The sequence below is a fragment of the Rhincodon typus genome, chromosome 29, assembly GCF_021869965.1.
Source record: "Rhincodon typus isolate 14 chromosome 29, sRhiTyp1.1, whole genome shotgun sequence".
NCBI lineage: Eukaryota > Metazoa > Chordata > Chondrichthyes > Orectolobiformes > Rhincodontidae > Rhincodon > Rhincodon typus.
This window is the reverse complement of record NC_063360.1, coordinates 39,885,783-39,905,240: the sequence shown is the minus strand read 5'-3', so window position 1 is coordinate 39,905,240 and position 19,458 is coordinate 39,885,783. Positions and strand designations below refer to the sequence as shown.

The following is a 19,458-nucleotide window of genomic DNA, read 5'->3' as shown; positions in this document are numbered from 1 at the left end:
CCACACCTTGTTATCTCAATTCTGTATACTAGTGTTTTTACCTATTCTTTCACAGGAAGTGGGCATTGGTGGCTAGGCCAGCATTTACTGCCTATCCCTAATTGCTTTTGAGAAGATGTTGGTGAGCTGCCTTCCTGAACCACTGCAGTCCATGTGCTATTGGCTGCATAATGCCTGTAGGGAGAATTCCAAAACTTTGACCCAGTAACACTGACAGAATGGCGATATATTTCCAAGTCAGGATGGTGAGTGGTTTGGAAGGAAACATGCAGGTGTTGGTGTTCCTTGTCCTACTGGATGGTAGAGGTTGTGGGTTTGGAAAGTGCTGTCTGAGGATCTTTAGTGAATTTCTGCAGTGCATCTTGTAGATAGTACACACTGCTGCTACTGAGCGTCAGTGGTGGAGGGAGTGGATGTTTGTGGATGTGGTGCCAATCAAGCGGGCTTCTTTGTCCTGGATGGTGTCAAGCTTCTTGAGTGTTGTTGGAGCTGCACTCATCTAGGCAAGTGGGGAGTATTCTGTCACACTCCTGACTTATGCCTTGGAGATAGTGAACAGGCTTTGAGGAGCTAGGAGGTGAACTATGCACTACAGGATTCCTGTAACTACAGTATTTATGTGGGTAGTCCAGTTGAGTTTTTGGTCAGTGGTAACTCCCAGGATGCTGGTAGTGAGGGATTCATTGTTGGTAACATCATTGAATATCAAGAAGAAATGGTTTGGTTCTCTTTCATTGCAGATGGTCAATGCCTCGCATTTGTGTGGTGCAAATGTTGCTTTATGCAACACAACCTGACGGGCTGAGCTGCAACCTAATTTGCAATTTTCCAATGTCCTTTAATAACTTTGATTAATATTAATCTATGAATCTCAGAATGAAAATTCACAAAACTATGGAAGTGTTATGTTGCAGAGGAAAGCCACTTGTCTCATCATGTCTGCACCAGCCTTCTGAGTGTTTGACTTAGGGCCAAGCACCTACCTTTCCCCAAGAGCCTGAAATTTGTCCTTCTTCAAATCATCATCCAATGGCCCCTTGAATGGTTCAATTTGAACCTGCCTCCACCACATTTCTAAGCAGTACATTCCATACCCCTACTCAATGTGTGAAAATCTCGCCTCACATTTGCTCATTTTACAAAACATTTTAAAACTGTGCCTACTGGTTCTGGATCCTTTTAAGAGCAGAAACAGTTTCTCCATATCTACTCTGTCCAGATCCCTCATGATTTTGAAAACTTTTATGAAATCTCCCCTCAACCTTTGTCTCTTCAAGGATAACAGTCCCAATTTTTCCAATCTATCATCATAACCATGGTTTCTCATCCATAAACCATTATGTGAACCTCTTCTGCACTATTTCCAATGCATTCACATCAGTCTTTAAGCATTGCTGCACAGAGCTGTACACAATACTCCAGCTGAGGGCTAACCAGTGTTCTATGCAGATTCAGCATAAACTGCCCATGTACTTTATGGCCCTCTTCATGAAGCTTAAAATACTTGATGTTTTATTAACAGCTCATTCAACCTATCCTGCCATCTTTAATAACTAATGCACATATACAACCCAGTCTCTCTGCTCCTGAACATGTTTTAGAATACCATTTAGTTTATACAGTCTGTCCATGTTCCTTCGAAATAATGTACATTTAACACATTTCCACATTGAACTTCAAATATCACGTATCCACCCACTCTACCAAATTGTCAATGTCTAAGTGAAGTTCTATATTGTCTCCCTCAAATTTACAACTCCTCCAGTCTTTGTGTCATCCACAAACTTTGAAATGGTCCCTTTCATTATGGATAATTTATGTATATCAGGGAAAGCAATGATCCCAAGACCTATTCCATGGGAACTCTGTTACAAACCTTCCTCCAACCAAAAAATACCCATTAATCATTGCTCCCTGTTCCCTATCACTTAGCCAATTTGTATCCATGTTGCCACTGTCCCTTTTCTTCCATGACCTACCACTTCCCTTAAAAGTTTGCTGTGTGGTACAGTATGAGACATCTTTTGGATATCCATGTACACCAAATCAACAACTTTCCCCTCATCAACCCGCTTTGGTATCTCTTGCAAAAAGCTTCTGTAAATTAATTAGATAAGATTTTCCCTTAACAAACCCTTGCTGGCTCCTGTGAGGTAACCCATCATTTTTAATGTGACTATTAAGTATATCCTGAGTAACTGTTTCTGAAAGTTTCCCTGTCACCGAAGTTAAACTGACAGGCCCAGTAATTACAGGTCAATCTTTACACATTTTTCAGGCAAAGGTATGATCTTTGTAATTTTTCAATCCTCCGGCACCATCTCTAAACCCAGGGACAATTGAAAGATTAATGCAATGCCCCTGCAATTTCCTCTGACACTTCTTTCAATATCTTTGAATGCAGCTCATCTAGTCCCAATCCATTATCAACTTTAAGTTCTGATAGCTTATCAATTTTAAACACCTCCAGGACCAAGTTTCCTCCTCTGTCACCATGGCCTGAGTAACATTTGCCTTGTAGATAAAAACAAAGGCAAAGTTTTCATTTAAAACCTCAGCCATGCCTCTTGCCTCAATTTGTAAGTACTTAATTGGTCTTCTCCTTACTTTTGCCACTCTTTTATTATTGATGTGCTTATAGAAACTTTTGGGATTTTAATTTACATTACCTGTCAAACATTTTTTTTCAGAATCCATCTTTGCTTTTCTTATTTGCTTTTTTTACCTCCCTTTTGAACGTTCTGTATTCAACTTGGTTCTCAATTATATTTACAAAGTGTCACCTGTCATAACCATACCTTTCCTTCTTTATCTTAACTTCTATCTCTTTTGTCATCCAGGAAGGTCTGAATTTCTTTGTTCTACTTTATATTTGAGGGAATATACCTTGACTGTCTGTGAACCATTTGCTCTTTGAATATAGCCTACTGTTCAGCTACTGGTTTTCCCACCAACCTTTGATTCTAGTCTCTTTGGCCCAGTTCCATCCTTGCACGATTGACATCTGCTCTCTGCCAGTTGACTATTCTTACTGTGCATTGTTCATTGTCATTTTTCACCATCATCCTAACTATTGCAATGCAACAATCACTGACTCCTAAATATTCCCCCATTGACATTTGATCTGTACTGCCACTTCATTCCAAAGAGCTAGATCTAGCAGTGCCTCCTTTCTTGTTGGACTGGACACATATTGCTGTAGGAAATCCTCTTGAACATAACCTAGCAATACTTATCCCTCATTATCCATTATTCTACCAGGATTCCATTCAATATTTAGGTAATTAAAGCTCCCCATTATAACTGCACTGTGATATTTATACATCTATTAATTTCTTGCAGGCCATTTCTCTACATCCTTTCCAAAAGTTGGTGATTTATACATTACATCAAGCAATGACTTATTCCTTGGTTCTAGCTAAATCAATTCTGGCTTTGAAACCTCTGCGATATCCTCTTTCTCCAGTACTGCAACACTTTCCTTAACCAAAATGCTACCTCTCCTCCTTTTATTCCTTTCCTATTTTATGAACACTTCGTCCCAAAGAATACTTAACACCCTTCCTTGAGCAAGGTCTCCTTATTGCCAAAATATCATAACCTCTTTAGGCAATCAGGGTCTGTTGCTTCCCAATCTTATTAATTGTACCCATGCATTCACATGCATATCCCTGATTTAGATTTCATTACTGTGCTTTTCACCATTCTAGTTCTATTTGCTTCTGCCAGCACTTTGTGCACCTTGCTATTACTCTCCAAGCTTCTCTCCTGGTTCCTATAACTCTGCTTCGTTAGCTTAAACTCTCCCCAACAGCATTAGTATACTGTCCATAAGGAAGAACTCAGACCTGGCTCTGTTCGAATGTGGAGATAGTAGGAACTGCCGATGCTGGAGAATCTGAGATAACAAGGTGTAGAGCTGGATGAACACAGAAGGCCAAGCAGCATCAGAGATCCAGACCTGAAACATCAGCTTTCCTGCTCCCATTTGCCTGCCTTTGCCATCCATGTAGCTGTCCAAATGTTTCTTAAATGGCAAAATTGTACTTGTCTCTACCACTACCTCTGGAAGCCCATTCCAGACGCTCACCACCCTCTGTGTGAAAACAATTGCCCCTTTAGTTCCTTTTGTATCTCTCCCCTCTCACCTTAAGCCTATGCCCTCTAGTTTTAGACTCTTCTACCATGGGAAAGGCCTGACTGACATTTCCAGAAAAGCAACCAAAAAGTCTACATCTGTGCCTGTGAAACAACATATCGTGAAAAACATTCAAGTAATCGAGCCAGTTTTGATATTTTCTTTTATTTATCGATGAATTGTGCATGTCTGTCTGTTTGAATATTATGTGAACAGGGGCTGCAGACAAACACTTCTAATTTAAAGCATAATCATTAATTAGAATAACTTGCTGTTTATTTTTTCTCTGCTTTTTGTCTATTTAAGAACATAGAACATAGAACAGTACAGCACAGTACAGGCCCTTCGGCCCACAATGTTGTGCCGAACTTTTACCTAAGGTCTATCTAACCTCCACCCCTACCTTATACTGTAATCCATATGCCTATCTAATAGCCGCTTAAAAGCCCCTAATGAGGCCGACTCCACTACCCTCTCCAGAAATGCATTCCAAGCCCCGACCACTCTCTGAGTAAAGAACCTACCTCTGACGTCTCCCCTATATCTACCTCCACTCACTTTAAAACTATTCCCCCTCATAATAGTTACCTCCACCCTAGGAAAAAGTCTCCGGCTGTCTACTCTATCTATACCTCTGATCACTTGTACACATCTATCAAGTCACTTCTCATCCTTCGTCGTTCTAAAGAGAAAGCCCCTAGTTCTTTCAACCTTTCCTCGTAAGACCTTCCCTCCATTCCAGGCAACATCCTGGTAAATCTCCTCTGCACCTTTTCCAACGTTTCCACATCTTTCCTGTAATGAGGCGACCAGAACTGGACACAATACTCCAGATATGGCCGAACCAGGCTTTTGTATGGTTGGAGCATAACTTCATGGCTCTTGAACTCAATCCCTCTATTAATGAAAGCTAACACACCATACACCTTCTTAACAATTCTATCCACCAGGGTGGCTGCTTTCAGGGAACTGTGGACAAGAACCCCGAGATCCCTCTGCTCCTCCACACTGCCAAGAATCTTTCCGTTAACCCTGTATTCTGCTTTCAAGATTTTCTTTCCAAAATGAATCACCTCACACTTTTCAGGGCTCAACTCCATCTGCCACTTCTCAGCCCAGCTCTGCATCCTATCAATGTCCCTTTGTAACGTAGAACAGCCCTCCGCACTGTCCACAATGCAAACCACCTTCGTGGGTCTTTCTTAAATTCTTAAGTCTTTTGTTTATGATACAAAACTGGTGTTTGGATTTGATAATTTGCGACGTCTGGGGTGAATTATTCAAAAATCTAAATAGGAACCATTCGAGTAACTATTAAGGGTCTTTGAAGGATTTAATTTTACTGTGTTGCAAATACAGAGGTAGAAAGGCTGATTTCATTCAGCTATCTATCTCCATGTTGTAACAGTTACATTAACTTACTCTTGTGTTACTAACTAAAAACTGGAAAATAGTATGCAGTAGAAATTCTTCATCCTTACTCACAAATTATCTTCTACTCCAGTGCCTATGTTTTCTTTCTCCCTGTGCTAGTTTTGAAATTTACATTTTCAAAGTCATTGGAGTTGAAACATAGTGAAGTTGTTGACTTGCTCATCAAGCTGGCTTGTTCTTGTTCAGACGTTTTGTCACCATGCTAGGTGACATCATCAGTGAATCCTCCAATGAAGCGATGTTATTCTACTCCGCTTGGAATTTATACTGTCCGGTCTGTTATGGTGAGTAGCGTCATTTCCGGTTTTGATCTGTATGGGTTTATATATGGGGTCCAATTCTATACGTTTGTTGATTGAAGCATGGGTGGAGAATCATGCATCTAGGAATTCCCGTGCATGTCTATGTTTGGCTTGGGTTACTATGGTTACTTTGTCCCAGTTAAACTGATGGCCTTCATTGCCTGAGTATACCGATATTAAGGAGAGTTCATTGTGCCATTTTGCTGCTAGCTGATGTTCATGTATTCTGATGTTAGTTTCCTTCCAGTCTGTCCGATGTAATGTTTGTGGCAGTCGTTGCATGGTATTTTGTGAACCACATTGGTTCTGCATGTTGTGGGAATGGGATCTTTAATCCTTGTGAGTGTTTGTCGTAGAGTGGGTTTGTGTGCTACCATGATTCCTAGTGGTCTTAGGAGTCTTGTTGTCAGTTCCAATATGTTCTTGATGTACGGTAGTGTGGCCAATGTGTTAGGGCATACTATGTCCTCCTGTTGTTGTCGGTTTAATAATGTTTGATCCCATACAGATCAAAACCGGAAATGACACAACTTACCATAATGGACTAAACAGCATAAATTCCAAACGGAGTAGGATAACACGCTTCGTCGGAGGCTCCACTGATGATGTCACCTACCATGGTAACAAAACATCTGAACAAAAACAAGCCAGCTCAGCGAGCAAGTCATCAACCTCATCCACAACCTGAGCTACAGATCTTTGCCAAAAGTTGAAACATAGTCCCCAATAGCAGCTGCTTCATAACCAATCAACTCATGACCTTCTTGTAATGTTACTCAGACAATTTTCTCCACTCTTTGCACTGTTTTATAAGGTCTCAGCTTCCTCCCCTTCAATTTCCTATGAGCTGAATGTGGAGCCATAAAGAAAAGGGAGACAAAGGCTGGGAAAAAAAAGATCTGAAGGAACCATCAAGAGTGGAAAGCTTTCTGTGGGGCTAAGAGGAACTTGGCAGCAGGTCTTGCTCAACACCTGAACATGAAGAACTAATCCAACACATGTTGCCCTAATGTTTGTACCCACAGTGCCAATACATTAAAAACTGAAAGAACTGCAGATGCTGGAAATCAGAAACAAAAGCAGAAATTGCTGGAAAAGCTCAGCAGGTCTGGCAACATCTGTGTAGCGAGATCCAGTGACTCTTTCTCAGAGTGGACCCGAAATGTTAACTCTGATTCCTCTCCAAAGATGCTGTCAGACCTGGTGACCTTTTCCAGCAATTTCTGTTTTTGTTGCTAAAGCATTATTCGCCTCACCTCATTCCTAATTGACAGCTCTAATGGACCATGTATTGCATTTACCTTGAAGGCCACAGCAACCCCAACACCTGGATTTCTGTGATGGGTTGCTGCCTAAACACAGGCCCCTGATTTGAATAGACAAAGAACAATGCAGATTTCAGATGTGATGCCTCTGATGAAAGGTAAATGTGCTTCCTGCCCACTGCACTGGGACTTGGTAGACCAGTTAATGCCTGAAAAATAGACACTGCAGTGTTGTATTTAATGATTAGGATTCAAATGATTGGATAAAATGCAATAAGATATCGCTTGGACCTGGATGGTGTTCCCTTGGCACTCATCCTCTTCATGCTGACAGACGAACTGCCAATTCTGGCCATTTTGAATCTCCTGTGAAAAGAATGTATTTGTATGTTTGTGACATGATTGAAAGAAAGGAAAGAATAACATCAGCTGTCTTGTCTGTTTCCTTCATAGCACATTTTTAAATATGTTTAATTTATTTTAAAAATAAACATTTGAAAAATTGCAGTAATAATTAAATGTTCCAATGGAATTGTTTGTGTATTGTTTATTTTAAAGATTTTATTGATTTTTTTCCCAAAGGCCTCAGCGTCTTCCAAAAGCCTCAGTTTGAATATGAATATTTTGAAGAGTGGAGGCCAAATCTTACTTTTTTTTGGCAAAGTCTGAATTATATTGAGTTTGTTGGAGAGCTTCTCTCCACGAGGCCTAGCAAGATTTCTCACCGCATCTTACCAAATTCACCTCATTAACTACCTACCCTGCCCGCATGGCATCTGTTGCCGATGAATCCTACATCATCTTACCACACACAATTCTGGAATAACTTGCCATTCACTGGATATTCACCCAGAGACTGGTGCTAGAGACCACTAGCACAGGCATCTCCAAAAGGCCGCTGTGCTCCTGGACAAGCACTGACATTATGAAGGGGAAGATGGTTCCATAATTCTCCGACAGGCACTTGGAGGTTGGGGTGGGCCAGAGGAGGACATCCTCTTCCTGGAAAACTGGCAGAGGGCGCCATGCCACCACACCCTTCCAGCCTTGTCCAAGTACAGTTCTTAGGTCAGTACAGTCTCCACCATCTAGAGGAATGCCTATTGACACCTCAGTAAGGTCAATGACCTTCTTTGCTCCAGCAAGGGAAGTGTCACACTAGTCCCATCTGCCACTTCACACTCATTCCATCTCTGCTTCTGCACCTACCTCCCGCCAAGACTAATGTTCTGCCACCCTCACTACTGTTTGCAACATTTCCCTCACCCAGTCTCATTTCATCCCAACTGCCCACACAATGAACCTTGTATGGCCTCCGCACTGCCTACTCACTTCCCCATGACATCACACCTCCGTTAGAGTCAGAAAGGTTCAAGAGGGTGCAGGCCTGTGACCTGTACAGGACCTGCCTTTATGTGTAATGTGGTTCCCCTTTAAAAGACCTCACATGGGTGTCTTGTGCAGCCCCCTCTCTCATAAATTGAGATGCTAACATCACTCACTCATAGAAATCAGTCCCAACTTCTTCAATCTATCCTCATAACTGAGTTTCTTATTGCTGGAACTATTCTTATAAATCGCTTCAGCACTCTCTCAAATGCATTCACATCTTTCCTATAATGTGGTGCCCACTGTACACAATATGGCAGCTTAAGTGTAACAAATGTTGTCTAGTGCCTCCTTAAAACAAGATAGACAACTCCAACCAGAATGCTGTGAATGAAGTTGTCCAGATGTCCTAAAATGCTGAAGCAGACAAATCAGTATGAACACAAGCCAGTCCAAATATAAACAGTCTTAACGTTGTTAGGAAACAAGTTTTATTACCCATTATACTAAATAATATTATCCCTAATCCTATTTGGCCCGTTAAGCTTATAATACTTCCCGAGTCTCTTTACGCAGTCACTGTCTCTCTGGTTCTGTCTCTGTCTGCAAAGCTGTTTTCTCTCTTCTCTCTCTCTCTCTCAATCTCTCTCTATCTCTCTCCCTGCACGGTCAGTGGGTCCCTGCCTCTTGTCATGCTGGTGTCATTGGAAGGTCGCCAGAAGATCCAAGAGATCAGTCAACAGGTCAAGAGAGATAGTAGGAACTGCCGATGCTGGAGTCTGAGATAACAAGGTGTAGAGCTGGATGAACACTGCAGGCCAGGCAGCATCAGAGGAGCAGGAAAGCTGACATTTTGGACCTTTTGAAGAAGGGTTCAGATCCGAAATGTCAGCTTTCCTGCTCCTTTGAAGCTGCCTGGCCTGCTGTGTTCATCCAGCTCTACAGTCAACAGGTCAACCCTGTTTTCATACCTTTTTGGATGGTTTTCAGTAGCTCTGGTCAATCAGGGAAACAAACTTAATAGTTTGAAACATTGTCAATCGTTTCGATGACTTACTTGTGTTAGTTTCATTGTGTAGCAGGACCTGGTGCCTTTCTGTCTGGGCCTTCCTTTGTTTAGTGGAGAATTTGTTGGGCATGTCTGTCCAGGATAACTGTTATCGTTTACATTATACTAATATCATTAGCACCTGGCTGCTGTGTTTGCATTGTGTTTGGTGTGTATGTTTTGAGACTTCAGTTTTACTTGGCCAATATACCCAGTATCCTTTGCTGTTTGGCCAAGTTAGTAATCTACCTTTGTATTGGCAGTCAGGAGGCTGCTACACGAGTGTCTTGTACAAGCTCAACATTACCTCCCTGCTCTGTGCCCCTATTCCAAAGATGTACAGGTTAGGTGGATTGGCCATGCTAAATTGCCTATAGTGAACAGGGAAGTGCAGGCTAAGTAGAATAGCCATGAGAAATTCAGGGTTACAGAGATAAGGTAGGGGGCTGGGTCTGGGTGGGATGCTCTTTGGAGAGTCAGTGTGGACTCAATGGGCCAAATGCCTTGTTTTCACACTGTAAGGATTCTGTGATTAATAAAACTGAGAATACTGTATGTTTCATTAACTGCTGTCTCCACCTGTCCCACCAATTTCAATTCGCTGTCTACCTTTACACACAGGTCCCTCTCCTCCTGCACCCTCTTTAGCAATGTACACCCTATTTTAATAACACTTTCTAATTTCTTCTCACCAAAGTGCATCATCTCAAACTTCTTAGCATGGAACCTCAAGGCAGATGAACTTAGGGCTTGGATTAGTACCTGGGAGTATGATGTTATTGCTATTACTGAGACTTGGTTGAGGAAAGGGCAAGATTGGCAACTAAATATCACAGGATATAGACGCTTCAGGAGGGATAGAGAGGGAGATAAAAGGGGTGGAGGAGTTGCATTACTGGTGAAAGAGGATATCACAGCTGTGCTGAAGGAGGGCACTATGGACGACTCGAGCAGTGAGGCAATATGGGCAGAGCTCAGAAATAGGAAGGGTGCAGTAACAATGTTGGGGCTGTACTACAGGCCTCCCAACAGCGAGCGTGAGATAGAGGTACAAATATGTAGACAGATTATGGAAAGATGTAGGAGCAACAGGGTGGTGGTGATGGGAGATTTTAATTTTCCCAACATTGAGTAGTGTTAGGGGTTTAGATGGAGCAGAATTTGTAAGGAGCATCCAGGAGGGTTTTCTAGAGCAGTATGTAAATAGTCCAACTCGGGAAGGGGCCATACTGGACCTGGTTTTGGGGAATGAGCCCAGCCAGGTGGTTGAAGTTTCAGTAGGGGATTACTTTGGGAATAGTAATCACAATTATGTAAGTTTTAGAATACGGATAGACAAAGACGAGAGTGGTCCTAAAGGAAGAGTGCTAAATTGGGGGAAGGCCAACTATAGCAAAATTCGTCAGGAGCTGGGGAATGTGGATTGGGAGCAGCTGTTTGATGGTAAATCCACATTTGATATGTGGGAGGCTTTTAAAGACAGGTTGATTAGAGTGCAGGACAGACATGTCCCTGTGAAAATGAGGGATAGAAAGGGCAAGATTAGGGAACCGTGGATGACAGGTGAAATTGTGAGACTAGCAAAGAGGAAAAAGGAAGCATACATAAGGTCTAGGCAACTGAAAACAGACGAAGCTTTGGAAGAATATCTGGAAAATAGGACCAATCTGAAACGAGGAATTAAGAGGGCTAAAAGGGGTCATGAAATATCTTTAGCAAACAGAGTTAAGGAAAATCCCAAAGCCTTTTATTTGTACATAAGGAGCAAGAGGGTAACTAGAGAAAGGGTTGACCCACTCAAGGACAAAGGAGGGAAGTTATACAAGGAGTCAGAGAAAATGAGTGAGATTCTTAATGAGTACTTTGCGTCGGTATTCACCAAGGAGAGAGACATGACGGATGTTGAGGTTAGGGATAGATGTTTGATTACTCTAGGTCGAGTCAGCATAAGGAGGGGGGAAGTATTGGGTATTCTAAAAGGCATTAGGGTAGACAAGATCCCCGGATTGGATCTATCCCAGGTTACTGAGGGAAGCAAGAGAGGAAATAGCTGGGGCCTTAACATATATCTTCGCAGCATCCTTGAGCACGGGTGAGGTCCCGGTGGACTGGAGAATTGCTAATGTTGTCCCCTTGTTTAAGAAGGGTAGCAAGGATAATCCAGGTAATTATAGACCGGTGAGCCTGATGTCAGTGGTGGGGAAGCTGCTGGAGAAGATACTGAGGGATAGGATCTATTTACATTTGGAAGAAAATGGGCTTATTAGTGATAGGCAGCATGGTTTTGTGCAGGGAAGGTCATGTCTTACCAACTTGATAGAATTCTTTGAGGAAGTGATAAAGTTGATAGATGAGGGAAGGGCTGTAGATATCATATACATGGGCTTCAGTAAGGTGTTTGATAAGGTTCCCCATGGTAGGCTGATGGAGAAAGTGAAGTCGCATGGGGTCCAGGGTGTGCTAGCTAGATGGATAGAGAACTGGCTGGGCAACAGGAGACAGAGAGTTGTAGTGGAAGGGAGTTTCTCAAAATGGAGAACTGTGACCAGTGGTGTTCCACAGGGATCCATGTTGGGACCACTTTTGTTTGTGATATATATAAATGATCTGGAGGAAGGTATAGATGGTCTGATTAGCAAGTTTGGTGGAATAGCAGATAGTGAATGGGACTGTTGGAGAATGCAACAGAATATAGATAGATTGGAGAGTTGGGCGGAGAAATGGCAGATGGAGTTCAATCCAGGCAAATGCGAGGTGATGCATCTTGAAGATCCAATTCAAGAGCGAACTATAAGGTAAATGGCAAAGCCCTGGGGAAAATTGATGCACAGAGAGATCTGAGTGTTCAGGTCCATTGTATCCTGAAGGTGGCAACACAGGTAGATAGAGTGGTCAAGAAGGCATACGGCATGCTTTCATTCATCAGACGGGGTATTGAGTACAAGAGTTGGCAGCTCATGTTACAGTTGTATAGACTTTGGTTCGCCAAAATTTGGAATACTGTGTACAGTTCTGGTCGCCACATTACCAAAAGGATGTGGATGCTTTGGAGAGGGTGCAGAGGAGGTTCACCAGGATGTTGCCTGGTATGGAGGGTGCTAGCTATGAAGTAGATTAGGATTATTTACATTAGAAAGACGGAGGTCAAGGGGGGTCCTGATTGAGGTCTACAAAATCATGAGAGGTATAGACAGGGTGGATAGCAAGAAGCTTTTTCCTAGAGTGGGGACTCAATTACTAGGGGTCACGATTTCAAGGTGAGAGGGGAAAAGTTTAAGGGAGATATGCGTGGAAAGTTCTTTACACAGAGGGTGGTGGGTGCCTGGAATGCATTGCCAGCGGAGGTGGCAGAGGCGGGCAGATAGCGTCATTAAGATGTATCTAGACAGATACATGAATGGGCAGGGCGTAGAGGGATACAGATCCTTGGAAAATAGGCGACAGGCTTAGATAGAGGATCTGGATCGGCGCAGGCTTGGAGGGCCGGAGGGCCTGTTCCTGTGCTGTAATATTCTGTATTCTTGTTCTTTGTTCTCACCTGCCACCTATCCACCCACTCCACCAACTTGCCAATGTCCTTTTGTGGAGTTTCACAATGTCTTCCTCACAGATTGTAATTCTTCCAAGTTTCATGTCATCTACAAACTTTTAAATTGTCCCCTGTATACCAAGATTCAGATCATTTATATATATTTATATATATCTCAAGAAGATTAAAGATCCCAATACCGACCCTGGAGCATTCTATTATCAACCTTCCTCCAGCCCAAAAATTATCCATGACTATTACTGTTTCGGTGTTGCTGATTGCACTGTGAGCTTTTCTTTTCCACAATAACCTTTGATGTGGAACCTGATCAAATGCCTGGAAATTCAAGTGCAGTAAACCTACAGACTCCACGTTATCACAGCACATTACTCTTTGAAAGAAATTTAATAAATTATTGAAAGATGGCTTTCCTTTGACAAAACCATGCCGACTCTTCCTTTTCACTTTAAGGTTTTCTAAGTGAGCAGCAATAATCTCATTAATAATTGATGTTAATGTCTTCCCCAAGACCAGCCATCAAGCTAGCTGGCCAAAAAAAATTTCTGTTTTCTGCTTCCCTCACTTTTTGAGTAGATGGGTTGCATTTGCTGCTTTCCAACTGATTGAACTTTTTCCTAATTTAGGGAATTTTGGAAAATTGACATCATTAACATCAATTAACATTTTTTCTTATTTCTTTCTTTGTATCAACACACCTTCTACCTCATTAACAACCTCTTTTAAAACCCTGGGATGAAGTTCAAGAGGATTTGGAGACTTGTCAGCCACAGTTCTATCAGTTCATTCAGTACCACTTCCTGAATGATTGTAATTTTACTATGTTTCTCTCCATTTCACCTCCTGATTTACAGCTGTTACTGGATTTTTTTTGTAAATATTTGTTTATTTCATCTGCTATTACCTTATTACATACTGATAACTTCTCATTCTCATTCTTTAGTGAACCAACACTCGCATAATTTATAGGTAGTAAGAACTGCTGATGCTGGAGTCAAGAGTTAACACAGTGTGGAGCTGGAGGAACATAGCAGGCCAGGCGCATCAAACGAGCAGGAAAATTGACGTTTCAGGTCAGGACCCTTCTTCAGAAATGGGTCTGAAATTTCTGAAGAAGAGTCCCAACCCGAAAAGTCAACTTTCCTGCTCCTCTGATGCTGCCTGGCCTGCTGTGTTCATCCAGCTCCACTCGCATCGCTTATACGCTCTTTTCCATTAAAAAATTCACCTTTATTTACCAACATTAAAACCAAATTTGAATTGGTTTATTGTCACAGGTATTAAGTTACAAAAAAACAGTGAAAGGTGTACAATGTTGCCAACACATGGTGCCATCTTTGGTACAAAAAATAGAGTAAATAAAGAAAAGAAGTTATATCAAATATTAAATGTGAACTAAAAGCCTGTAGAAACTCTTGCTATCTATTTTATGTTTATCACAAGCTTCATCTCACCTTCTGACATCTTCCTCCTGATTAACCTTTTAGTCATTCTCTGCAATTCTTTATATTTTCACATGATCGAAGGTTATAGACTTGAAATGTAAACTCTATTCTCTCACCACAGGTAATGCCTGCCTTGCTGAGTATTTCCAGTATTTTCAGTTTTTATTTTAGATTTCAAGCATTTTATATATTTTCGAAAAGAGTGATGCGCATGTGGCAGAAATGCTTGTTGCAACAAAGTGCCTGTTGTCAGAAATTAAGAGTCAGAAGTCAGAGCAGGAAGAAGCAGGAAGATCCTTTTAACTCACTTCTATAATTCAACAAGATAGTGGCTGATCTTCTTCCTTAACTCCAACTTTCCATATGATGCCCATACCCCAACTGGGTGCTGAACATATACATGCTTTGGGCAAAATCCAAATTTGACCAAAGTGAAATCGTGGAGTTTGATTGATTGATTGATTTGATTTCTTGTCACGTGTACCTAAGTACAGTGAAAAGATTTGTTTACGAGCAGTGCAGGCAGATCATAGTAAGCAAAGACATAGAGATCATAGGGTGAAAATACACTTGGACAGACGTTTACTAGTTACACCTCACAGGGCGTGCACTAGGCAAGATTAACATTAGCAAGATCAGCATTGTTTGAAGTTAGAGAGTCTAATAGCAGCAGGGAAGAATTTGTTCTTGCACCTGTTAGCGTGTGTGTTCAAGCTTCTGTGTCTTCTGTCTGATGGAAGAAGTTGTAGGAGAGTATTACTGGGGTGGGAAGAGTTTTTGATCATGTTGGCAGCCTTTCCACAGCAATGAGCCATGTAAATAGAGTCCATGGTGGAAGGTTGGCTTCTGTGATGGTCTGGGCTGTGCACACAATCTTCTGTAGTTTCTCACAGTCCTAGGCAGATCAGTTGCCATATCAGTATGCTTTCAATGGTGCTTTCATCTGTAGAAGTTGGTGAGTGTCCTTCTGGGCATGCCAAATTTCCTGAGCCTCTCAAGCAAGAAGAGGCATTGTGCCTTCTTGACCATCGCATCTATGTGAGGAAGTCCAGGGCAGGTTGTTGGTTATCATCACTCCTAGGAACTTGATGCTCTCCACTCTCTCAACCTCTGTTCCATTGATGCAGAATGGGGCATGTTCTCCTCCTTTCTTTCTGAAGTCAATGATCATTTCTTTAGTTTTGCCAACAGTGACAGAGAGGCTGTTATCATTGCACTATGACACTAAACCCTCTATCTCTTTCTGTATTCTGACCTATCATTGCTTCATATGCGGCGTACTATAGTCTGTCATCAGCAAACTTGTAGATGGCTTTTGTCTGGAATTTTGCAACATAGTTGTGGGTGTACAGGGAGTACAATAGGGGGCTGAGGACGCATCCTTGCGGCAGGGGGCTCCAGTGTTGTGTTGTTGTGGAGGAGATGTTGTTGTCCATCTTCACTGATTACAGTCTGTCGGTCAGAAAGCTGAGGATGCAGTTGCAGAGGGTGGAGCTGATACCTAGGTCTGAGAGTTCTGAGATCAGTCTGGAGGAGATAATGGTGTTGTAGTCAGTGGGCAGGAGTCTGACATCGGTGTCATTATTGTCCAGATGTTCCAGAGATGAGTGCAGGGTTAGGGAAATGGCATCCACTGTGGACCTGTTACATCGGTAGGTAAATTGTCAGGGCTCAAAGCAGGCTAGAATTGATGTGGGCGATGACCAGCCTTTTGAAGCACTTCATGATTATTGAGGTCAGAGCCACTAGGCAGTAGTCACTAAGGCACATTGCATGTGCTTTTGTAGGTACGGGGATGATGGTGGTGTTCCTGAAGCAGGTGGGGACTTCAGTTTGTAGGAGGGAGTGGTCAAAAATGTCGGTGAATACCTCCACCAGTTGGTCGGGACAGGATCTAAGTGCATGGTTGGGACTCCATTCAGACCCATCGTTTTCCTTGGGTTGGCTCCCAGGAACACCGATCTGATGCCTGCAGCAGTGACAGCAGGAGTGTTCTGAGAGAGAAGTAATTTGTTTCCTATTTATGACTGAGTTCCTAGAAATACCCATGAGATAGTCTGTTGCTATGGGGATGAAAATTGAAGCAAAAATTAAATAGAAACCAGTTTCAGATTTGTCAGGTTCCAGCCTGCCTTGGAGGAGGTAGTGCAGACCCCAGAATTTGTGAAAGAACTGTATAGTAAACAATTTTGATCGTGTTATATTACAGATATAACAAGAGTGCAGAGTTCAGATTTCTTTCTTTAAAAGGGGATAACTGTAGGGGAGCCCTATGAGTAGTCAGGTTCTCAGTTCATCTCGAATGTCAAGGATTTCCTGGAACAGCAATCACGAATGAAATAGGGAAAATGAGGACAGAGAGGTGGGGCAGTGGACCATGGAGAGTAGGTTGTGAGAATAAAGAGAATGTGGTAAAAATATAACAGTTTCAGCAATGAAAATATAAAGGCAGTCTTAAAATAAAAACGCTACTTCTTCAGAGATGAGAGAATGCATGTATCAAGTTAAGAAAAACTTCATTCCTGGACCCACATCTCCCCAAGTTCCTTTCTCCTCTCCTTAAATTTACCTTCCCTGATATCCAAAAGTGGAAAGACAAAAATAGTTGTATTTAGTTTGTAACATGTGCCCTTTGAAATCTGCTGTTACTCACCACTGGAAATTAAACTTTGTAGCTTCAACCTTCTGCACTATTTGCTTGTCTAAGATCAATAAACATCGAGCACAGTGTTAGCTTGCCCTGTCTACAGAACATACTGTTTTTATGGTTATTCGTTTAAATTCTAAACAAACTTTCACATAAAAAAACTGGATTAGATTTCAAACAGGTTCATAACCTTTTATTGTTAATCAAAGTGCAGCATGTGGTCATGACTGAAACATGACAATCTGCTAAAAGATTGGTTGGGACAGAAATCAAACCAAGCAAATAATATTATCAGTGACTTGGAGACAGTAAGAACTGCAGATGCTGGAAGCTAGAGTCAAAAAATCTGGAGCTGGAAAAGCACAGCAGGTCAGACAGCATCCGAGGAGCAGGAAAGTCAACATTTCAGGCTGAACCCCTTCGTTAGGACTGGAGAGGGGGAGGGGAGCCCAGAAATAAATGGAGAGTGAGGTGGCGGGGGTGGTGGTGGTGGTGTGGGAATGGGGGTAGGGGGAGGGTAGGTGAGATGGAGATAAGTGGATGCAGGGATGGGGTTATTGTCGTTGGTCAGTGAGAAGGGTGAAGTGGATAGGTGAGTCAGAAGATGGATGGGTTGTGGGAGGAGAGATTTTGAAGTTGCAGAACCGAACTGCTTTAGGGACTACGTATATGTATAAAAATATTTTAGGAATAAAGTGTATTTTTGAAATGAAAAAAAGCTTCCTGCTGTCTTGCTTTGCTGTTTGGTACAGACACAAAACCAGGAAAATTTTCATGGTTATGGCAGTCATCAGTCAAGTCAAGGGGGATAGTTTTGCTCAGGGGTCCTGGGACAGAAATCAAGAACAGCCTCTGATACCAGTCCACAGTCAGTCAGACATTCAGGATGGTCAGAGTCAGGATGGGATGAGGAGCCAAATGTTGGGCAGCTCACTACTCAGCTTGAGCCTTTCTGCCCTATTGTGGGCTACTTTCCTCCTAGAATGAGAGAGAGAGAGAGAGAAAGAGAGAGAGCCAGGTATTAAGGGAGATGAAAATAGTTGGCACAGGCACAGCTATTACTGTTGGTGCAGATGGGAGGTGTCTCAAGTAAGTGAGTGGGCAGCACAAAAGGTAAGCGTGGTTAATGATGTAGGGTGTTGGGGTAGGTAAGAGGAATGACAAAAGACATTTCAGGAAACAGTAAGAGTGGCAGAGTATGTGCTTTAGTGAGAGGTGGAATGGTAGCCAAGATAGAATGAGTGTAAGTTATCTTAGAGAAGATGGTGGCAGTTATGCTGGCAGAGTGGAGAAGGCCATTGACATTTTTCCTGCAGTGCTGAGCATTCCTTTAAACAGCTGAGACTACACCTACCCAGGTGGTGACCTGCTGTTGTAGCCTCCACTACTGGCCCCCAGGGGAAGAGAAAGTCTCACCTCTGCACCACCAAGTCCAGCATATCTCCAGGTTTCTGCCTGCGAAGATGGGCACCAACTTCACACTGTCTGCCACATCTCAGGCAAATGTCAGGAACAGTGCAGGGCAGATCCAGACTGACAGTGCTTGTCTGGATGAACAATGAGCTTTTAACGATGGTATAGAAGTGCCGATGGTGAATTCTGCCAACTTCAGCTGAGTGGCAAGTAAGATGGAACTAGAATCAGACATGAGGGAGTCTGTAAGGCTGGGATAGGTAGTAAATGCAGTAGGTGTGATAAGATATGCTGAGAGAACTTGCTAGGCCTCATGGCAAATAACCCGCTGAAAAATCTGATGCAACTTACACTTAACCAAAAAATGAAAGATGAATGTAGTCAGCCAGGTGGATCTCATTGAATCTGAGCTCCCTGATTTGGGCTGGTAACCTGGACTAATCAGGAAGCCCCTGGCTGACAGATATAAACAGGAGTGTCAGAGGCTCTGTTTACTACAGATCTGAGCTAGCGGTGAACTATGCATGTGCAAATAAAGGGTGACTTGATGATGGGCTACTGACCTTTGTCAAGTTATTTCAATGGCAACAAGATAAAAAAAAACAACATGCCTCTGAAGAGATTCGCTCACAACGGTTGCCTTTGAATTGGGGTAAACATTTCTGGCATCATGCTGTCATTTGGGAATCTTAACCCATTCAATCTTGTCATCAAAGGCTGGGCCCAATATGTGGAAAGAATGTCTTATTTTCTTCAGGGCAAATTGGGGAAGACGAGAAGCAATGAGATATTCTTCTGACAGCTTGTGGACACACAGCTTTTTAAGTTATTAAGAGTCTAACTTTTCCTGAGGCTCCAGATACTAAAAACTTTCAAGAGTTGACAGATTT

The 19,458-nt window shown here is 42.3% G+C and overlaps 1 protein-coding gene across 1 annotated transcript in view; it reads right to left on the bottom strand.

The window, feature by feature from the left end:
* The window catches only part of LOC109931595 (gamma-interferon-inducible lysosomal thiol reductase-like), a gene marked incomplete at its 3' end in the record, with an annotated part of 29,642 nt that overhangs the window by 2,028 nt on the left and 8,156 nt on the right, over window positions 1-19,458 (bottom strand). Inside the window, exon 3 of the mRNA XM_048613957.1 lies at window positions 7,431-7,505. Coding sequence (XP_048469914.1) covers window positions 7,431-7,505 — 75 coding nt within the window. The remainder of the gene's footprint in view (window positions 1-7,430; window positions 7,506-19,458) is intronic.